Source organism: Cibotium barometz, chromosome 25 (genome assembly GCF_041138505.1).
Source record: "Cibotium barometz isolate CiBa-2024 chromosome 25, ASM4113850v1, whole genome shotgun sequence".
In the NCBI taxonomy this organism is placed as follows: domain Eukaryota; kingdom Viridiplantae; phylum Streptophyta; class Polypodiopsida; order Cyatheales; family Cibotiaceae; genus Cibotium; species Cibotium barometz.
The window spans coordinates 4,228,571-4,236,805 of NC_141070.1; the positions used below are offsets into that span (position 1 = coordinate 4,228,571).

The window sequence follows — 8,235 nt, forward strand, 5'->3', positions numbered from 1 at the left end:
CTCTTTGGAATGCAATAAGGTAAAAATGGCATGCATGGCTTCAGAGAATAGCAGTCACTTTTGATAACCCTGAAATCAAGGGCCCTCCACTCTTTGTTTGTTTAACTACAACATGCATAAGATACTGGAACAAACAAACACAAGCCCTATTCAAACTGGAGAAGAGGTTACTGATCAAATTACAAAAGAGAAATTCAAATTACACAATGAAGTTACTTGATAAAACCAGAGACAAGATTCTCCTAATCCTCTCTAAGGACAAAGCATTAATAGAAGCTATCAGAAGGATGCAGTAAGCAAACCAATCTCTTCCCCCCTACAGGAGAAGAGGAGTTTCAACAGACATGCAGGTAGCATGACCCAACCAAGAGAAGCTGAAGAAGCAGCTATGGCAAAGTGACCTGGCGGCTTCAGAGAGGCACCGCTAGCCAGCCCACCAAGAAATCGGGAGAGGCTCATGCAACTCAACAGAGCACCTCAGTATAGACTAAAGAACCTCATGGCCGCAGATCTGTCTCCGTCTTCGAATGCAGAGCCTCAAAACAAGAAGAGTCTTGTAGCAGCCTCGGCTACGTCTTCTGATGCACCTGCAAGGAAGGGAAAAGAATCAGAGCAGAGAAACCCTGAACTTGCTCAACCGTTACCTGAGAGAGGATGCCTGCCCGCCTCCTGTCGTGCTGGTGAACCAAGATGAAAGAAGGAACCATACCGAGGGAGATCCCCCTTTGGCCCCATTGAGGGCTCCTGCACATGGATCGAAGTCGTTTAAAAAAGGGAGAGGAAGTGATACCAATAGCAAGAAGATGCTCCCCAGCAAGCCCCATCCGTCGCTCAGAGTGGTGAGCAAGAAGGACCCTTCGGATAGGCAGACCTTTTGCGAGAGAAAGAAGAGAGAGGAGACCGATCGACACTAGGAAGGAGGAGGAGAAGCGGTCCAGATCAACGGAGGCTTCGCAGATCTCATCACCCCACCAACAAGTCCGTGTAGAAGAACCAGAGGTTTCAGGCTGACCGGGGAGACCGCCATACAAAGGAGACGCACCTTGGATGCCTCCCTTCCCTCGAGGCGTCAACATAATGAATAAAGTAGAACAACCAGGAAAACCCCTTCAGTTGAGAAAATTACCTGAGAGCTTGCCTCCTCCACCTCACCAGGAGCACCTTCTCGAAGTACACCAAGTTCTCGCCAGGCGGAAAATCGTGATGAAGGCAGATCCCCGCGAGCTGAGATAGCTGTGCGCTAGAAAGGATGAAGAGATGAGCCTCATCAAGCCACCCCAGGCGCAGAACCGAACGAGAGATAAGGATGCATGCAGGGCGGAGATGCCACAATCGAGAGGAAGTGACAGATAGCCAGTAGAGAGACAAATAGCATGTGATGACACGTGTAGTCACATGCGACTACACGTTTTTCTCTTTACTCCAGCCACTTGTCCACTGCATGTTGGACACGTGGCAATTGTATCTTGGATTCCTCCTTTCTTCATTAATATACCAGCCCTTTTTTGAAGAAAAACACGGGTTTGGAACTATTTATTATTTAGATACATCGTTATTAATTAAGACATTCTGGGTGCGTATGTTAAGTGCAGATTTCGAAAAACCAGATGAGTGTGCATTGATTAATGGCCAAAGGTTCCTTTGCATCATCTCCAGACAATCGTCCTGTTCGCCGGTTCCCTGCTTCACCTGTTCGATTGCATCTCTTCCCTCCTTTGCCTTAGGTGACATCTAGCATCATACCATCGCCTTGTGCATGACCGAGAGGGAGAGGAAGTAAGAGACAGGTTCACCCTGTGAATTAGAAAGAGAGGTAAAGAGATCTGCCTATGCTACACACAGTGAAAACGGTGTTCTTCATGAGGCAGAGAGATTGTTTTATGAAGGGGCTCGATGTGGAGAGAGAGAGAGAGAGAGAGAGAGAGAGAGAGAGAGGCACTTGATTAACGCATAAGGACCTTTCAGTAATATGCCAATGCCAACACCAAGGGTCTAAAACCACCAAGGGACATAACTGTGATTAGCTTTTGGCCAATTACAGTTGATGATTAAAACTTTTTATTGACCTGGATTTCAACTACTCTCACAAAATTCACCAACACGGGACAAATCTCACGGCCAAACCTGTGATCAGAATTTATCCAATACAGCGTGGTCAATTTTGTTAGGAGAAAGCTGGCCTGATACAACGTGAAGCAAACTTGGCAACGTAGAAGCTACCTACCTGAAGAACAGTTCTTTTTTCAACACAAGCTTCTCTTAGCCAACATCACCTTGGCTACAAGACAACTCTAAAGCTGTGAAGCCAGAAGTAGAACTCAATATCCATAGCACTTAGAATCCTTTTCCTTGCTTGAAGTGCCCTTTGGACCTAGTTGACTGACAACATTATGTGTGGTACCCATGTAGATACACAAAGCTATCAAGCTGGTTTAGACCAGTACTCGATTCTATGTCTTTCTATGCTGCATCGGTTGCAGGTTCAGAATTGCAGGAGGATTTTGGATGCTCAACAACGGCAGCATTGGAAAGCGTGGGTTCCAGATGGGCCTGTGAATGGAACAATTTGACATGGCAGAGCTGGCCACCCAACTCGTCCGCAAAGGTCAGCTTCCTCTCTTGCATCCGCTGCAAACACGAATCAATACACCCATCAACTCTCAAAACAGTGAAGAATCTAAAAAATCAATTTAGGACCCAAAAACATGACCCTTAAGCATACTAGCCAGACTTCAGGAGTGATTGTCCCAAAACTAGCCAGACTTCAGGAGTGATTGTCCCAAAACAGCAGGTTAACATGCCATGACAGAAATCTCTTCAGAATTCTATGAATTGCATGTGCAGGGGCCCAAAAGAGTATAGCATATTGCCTCAGACCATTGTTTGCCAGGACCCAAATCAATGCAAAGCAAGTTACCCCGTCAGCTCTTATACTTCCATATGCAGGCTTAAAGTGGACAAATGAGTGCTTTTTTGATGCATACCATGATTTTGCAGTACCGATTGCAATCACGCGCCATCCTCACCAACCATGATTTGGCCATTTTCTCAGTCTCAAGAGCATTATTTGCAGCTATTTTTACCTGCGCATAAATAAGCCAACCTTCTGAGATGAGAAAGCCCACCACATCTGGACAGTCTAAAGACGACCAATGTATCTGCAAGCTTGCATCAGGACACTCTAAAGGAGCCCAACTTCACTGCAACTTCAATTGACGTAATTTCAAAGGTGCCCATCTTATCTACAAGATCAGTTTCACATTCATATCACATCTGCAAAGTCACTTCCAGCATTTTAACATTGAGAAGCAGCCATAAGACAAGCTGCTTGCCACTATACCTGATCTAAACTCAAGGCAGAGCGTGGGCTTTGCGATCTCGAAAAGCTCTGGATCAAGTTCTCTTCCACAACACTTCGCATTGTGTTCAATTCCTTCAAGAGTTTCACAGCAAGCCCTTCAATGTCATGCATCTGGCGTTGAGAGAACTCCGCAGCTCTTTCCGCCCGACACCGCAAAGACACACACTCCTCACACTTACAAGCCCCTTGGCAGGCTGGAGAGGTTGACCTCAGAATCCCTTTTGAAGTGCAATCTGAAGGGGATGACTTCACTGGTGACTTGCCATTGCTGAGCTTGGAAGCTTGCTGGGAAGGTGGAGAAGGTGAACTGTTCAACACATGAGATAGCTTGCCATTGCTGAGCTTGGAAGGTTGCTGGTGGGAAGGTGGAGAAGGGGAACTGTTCAACACAAGAGATAGCCTTTGGACATATGATGATGATGATGGTGTTTGCAGAGGAGTAGAGGCCACAGCTGTTGCTGCATCAGAGTTCCCATATGCAGGGGATAAAGATGAAACCTTTGATACTAGAGACTTCGATGATAAGGGCTTTTCCCGATTATGGCAAGGAGACCCAGGTAAAGCTTCTTCCTTCTGCCTGGATTTCTCCGGTGGGCTGGATTCATGGATGATGCTACCCTGACTCCGAGCACATACATCAACCCATTCTTGGTTGAAGTTATCCCGCCCAATGTATCCCTTGAACGCTCGTGGCAACTTTTTTGGACCTGCACAAGGAACACCGATAAATCTAAGGAATCTTACAAGACACTTCAAATGCTCTTCAATTGGTAATGTAGCAATACCTCGGTTGTCCAAGTCATGGAAGCCCTGTTCACATTCACCGTGCTTGGATGCCTGAAGAAGCTTTTCTCGGGACAATGGAGAGATGGCCTGCAAAATGTTGAGTAGATTTAACATAGAAAAAGTCTGATACTGCACCCATGGACATATAGAAAGCTTGCATCCAATAACAACTTGCCTTTCTTTTACATGGGATCTTAGATGGTTTAACCTGGTCCAACTCCTGCTCCTCTTCGGCATCAATTCTCTCCGTAGTAAACAGGCTGACTGGCAGTTCAGAAGTCCTCTCTCCATCCACCTGCCTGCAGACCTCACTCACATTGGCTTTGCTTTGCTTTACAGTACCCAACACTTGTTTGAATTTCTTGAAAAAGTCAGTTCTGTCTTTAGAGTGATCACTTCTGGAGGACTCATATTTGTTCATCTTTGGGGAGAGCTCGTTGCATTCATCATTCGCAGGCTCACAAAGCTTCATTGTGCTGTTAGATACGTCTATGGCATGATCAGAGAGCTCGAGATCAGCAGCATCCACATCAGCCTGGCTAGATTTGATACTTGTAGCCTCTTCTAATCTTAGTTTTTCTTCACTTTCAATCAGTGTTGCATGCTTTGGACCTTGATCAGTATCGGGTATATCACAGGATTTAATGGAATGCTCTTGGATAATGGAAACAATCCCGAGCTCTGGTTGGACTTTGGAGGTAGAGGCAGATAAAGAATTGTTGCATGACTTGAGCACCCAAGCAGATGGGACTAACAATGTACTACTCTCTGATTCATCCTCTAGTTCCAACCTGACTGTTGAACAAACAAGGGAGCCTTCACATATCAAAGAACTGTCATTGTGACTGTCTTTATTACTCTCAACATCTTCATTGCTTGTAACTTTAGTGAGTAGCCCATCATTACAAAAGCCACTCCCCACATTTGCCTCACATTTGACCATCAAATTACTGTGTGGCACTGAGCTGTCCTTCCATCTCAGGTCTTCAGGTAAAGCACAGCAAAACGAAGCAGCTGGAGATTCTAGCTCATAACTGTTCATATCTGGACCTGACTTGAGAGAACATGTTGGACTTGTGAGATTATAATCATCAATGTTTGGGGCTGAGTTAAGAGGGCATGCTGCTAATGTATCCGCAGCTGTCAGAGAACGCTCACAAAAGCTTTGTTTACCCATACTCTGAGCCTGTAGGACTGCATGCCTTTTGGGTTTTTTTCCACAGGATAGCTGCTTTTTATAAGACTGCCACATCTCCAAGGTCCATTCATCATCCTCAGTGGTTTTGATCTTTGTTGTCACCAAAGGATCAGTCACAGCTTTTCTCTTCTTGGATGCCACTCCTACACAATCAACCTCTGTGGCCACAATGTTCGCTTCATGTAGCACACCCTCTGCCTTGTGGCATGAAGTCACAACATCTCGGGGAAAGAAGTCATCACTAGAGTCGGCACTATTGGAAGTAGAGGAGTCCAAATGAAGCTCCAAGGCACCCATGAGCACAGCATTTTCCACATTCAACAGCACGCCACCCACAGGGACACAGCTTCCAGAATTCGAGTCAATCTCTGAAGGGAGCAGTGACGATGGGGCTAGAGAGCTATGCCCTTTCAATGGCTTTTGTACAGATTGCTTCAAAAAACGATGCATCTCCTTAAGAGTCATCTTTCCAATGCCATCATCCTCGTCATCAGATGTCTGAATCATGGCCTTAATTGAATGCCTTTCATCTCTGACAAAGCCATTACCAGTTGTAGTACCATGTAATACACTTGAGTTACCCTTGTATGTAATAAAGGAAAAGGCTCCACCTTTATCCCACGCAGACTGTGTATGCTCTAGTTTCCGGCCTGCTCCCTTAGAGTGCATCATAAGATCCTCCAAGGATCTCATCTTGCAACACCGTCCATGTATGGAGTTCAGAACCTTAATTGTCCTGGATTTGAAGCTCTTATTCATATACCAATCTAGTCCAATACTATTGTCCTCTTCAACGAGCTTGTCGGTTGAAATGTGTGTCTGATTGAGCATCTTGCTGCTTAAAACATTGGAATCTTGAACATCTGCACATCAAAGACATAGATCATTCAGATTCAGTCTTTTTACATGAGTACACAAAATCCCTTCAACATATTAAGACAGCCAAGTCCGTTACCCCAGACCATCATAAGATGTTGCAAATAAAATGGGTACCCATGCTATGCATAGCCTTCAATTTCCCCTTAAAATTATTGGATTAAAGGTGATTGCTAGTGACAAGCCGGCAAGGAATGGCATGAATAGGGGGCCTTTCCTGTGCATCTCTTTACACACCTTCCCATATTCAGACCTTAAGACAGGGCAAACATTGGTAAGCACCCTAAGACATCGGTGTGTTTGTTGCTAGCAATGCTATGTGTGATCCACCATGTCCCCTTTACGCAATTGGCCTGTCAGCGTTCCGTACAAAGGCAGGTGAACGGGAGTACCCTCCTGTCTATCTGCTGTCTTATGTATGGACAAAGCCACTCACATTACTAGCGTATGATTAGGCATAAAAAGCTAACGGACGGTGGTCACAAGAAGGCAGTAGTCACCCAGTTCCTTGTGCATTTGAATTTTAACATGGAGAACAACATTTTACCACATAAGCAGGGCTTTATGTCTTTCTCTGTACAGAGCTGGGCCATGTGCACTATCTTCTACCAAGAAAACTGGTCTGGCTGCAAGAGAGAGAAAAACAAATCAGATTTAGCGTAGGGAATTAGAAAATCGGAGCAAAAATAAAAAATGGCTGCGCACAGGAAAATTCATTTCTAGCCAAAGCTACCGAAGCCCAGATTCCAGCCAAGGCCTCTGATCAAAGACCCATGGCCAAGAAACCTGAATCCCGAAGCCCACAAAGGCATTTCAGGCCAGAACGCCCATTTCCAGGGTCTCTGATCGGAAACCAAAACCGTAACTGCATATACTGCTCTGACCAGAAACTCAAACCCTAAACCCCAAGGCCTCTGACCAGAGGCCTGATTCTAGAAACCCTGGTTCCCAAAAGTTCTAACTAAATGCCCACCAGCGCATTCCTGGCCAAAACCCTGGTTCTAAACCCTGATTTCTTGCCGGACAAGACCCTACTCCCAAAGACTTAGGTCTAAAACCCACTAGGCATAACCGTAAATCCATTGGCTCTGCAGGAAATAATTCAAGACCATTGCAAACCTTGGACCCAAAAGGTCTGCAGACAACAACTTAATACAAGCACTTCGCCGGCTCAAACATGAGAGAGAGATACACACACACAGAGCACTCACAGCTTGAAAATTTGAGAGAGAGAGAGAGAGAGAAAGACACGTCATATCCTGGTGATAGAGGTTGGACAGAGGCAGAGAGAAGTTAATTTGCGGGAAACACCATAAAGGCTCCTTCACATTCACACGATGTCCCGAGTCCGGACTCCGCAGAATGTCCGACATCAGTGAGCATCTACACTAAACCCTTCTTAGGGCTTTTTACCCTTCACGTAAGGGCTTTTAAAATTTTCTTACGGGTGCTTTTCCAAATAATGCCACTCTAAATTCTACTCTTCAAATGAAACAAGTAGGTGACCCACACTTCTATGGGCAGCATAAGTTTTTGCATATATATATATATATATATATGCATATGCAAGTGTGCGATTACGTGCGTGTTGCGTGCGTGTGTGTAGGAATTATTCACATTATTTGGAATTTATGGATTTATTTTATGGATATTTATTTTATGTGCAAGCGAGACTGATTACCTCTAACTTGTCACATATTTTGAGCTTATATTGTGAATGTCAGTGCAAATCAGTGGCAGGGTTAATGTGTGGGATGTGTATGGATCCATTGGGCTTGCTTCGACGGAAATCTATTGACACATGACGTGTGGCGATTATTTATTCGACAGTGACAGTGATATTTTATGTGCACATTAATGTGCAACATTTTGATATACATTAGTTCTATTTTATGAGTGAACCTTGGAGTGTTCGCACTTTTATATTTAGGCTTATGCAAGCCCAATGTGGAGATCCATATTTTTGGCTACATGTATTTTTGGCTCTTGCTTTTTGTACAAGGAAATATATTTA

At 44.7% G+C, this 8,235-nt stretch overlaps 1 protein-coding gene across 2 annotated transcripts; it reads right to left on the reverse strand.

Moving 5' to 3' along the window:
• Positions 1-231: 231 nt before the first annotated feature.
• On the reverse strand, positions 232-7,570 carry LOC147624159 (uncharacterized). 2 transcript variants are annotated; one of them, XM_086819085.1, is made up of 7 exons: positions 7,433-7,570; positions 6,769-6,847; positions 4,323-6,208; positions 4,147-4,234; positions 3,341-4,068; positions 2,985-3,083; positions 232-2,628 (listed from the first exon to the last, which is right to left on the reverse strand). In XM_086819085.1, the coding sequence occupies exons 2-7, from the start codon at positions 6,812-6,814 to the stop codon at positions 2,461-2,463; spliced, it is 3,015 nt and encodes a 1,004-aa protein (XP_086675211.1). In that variant the 5' UTR covers positions 6,815-6,847; positions 7,433-7,570; the 3' UTR covers positions 232-2,460. The 2 variants fall into 2 exon arrangements, with proteins under 2 accessions (XP_086675211.1, XP_086675212.1); XM_086819086.1 differs by having other exon boundaries at positions 7,341-7,441.
• Positions 7,571-8,235: the final 665 nt, after the last annotated feature.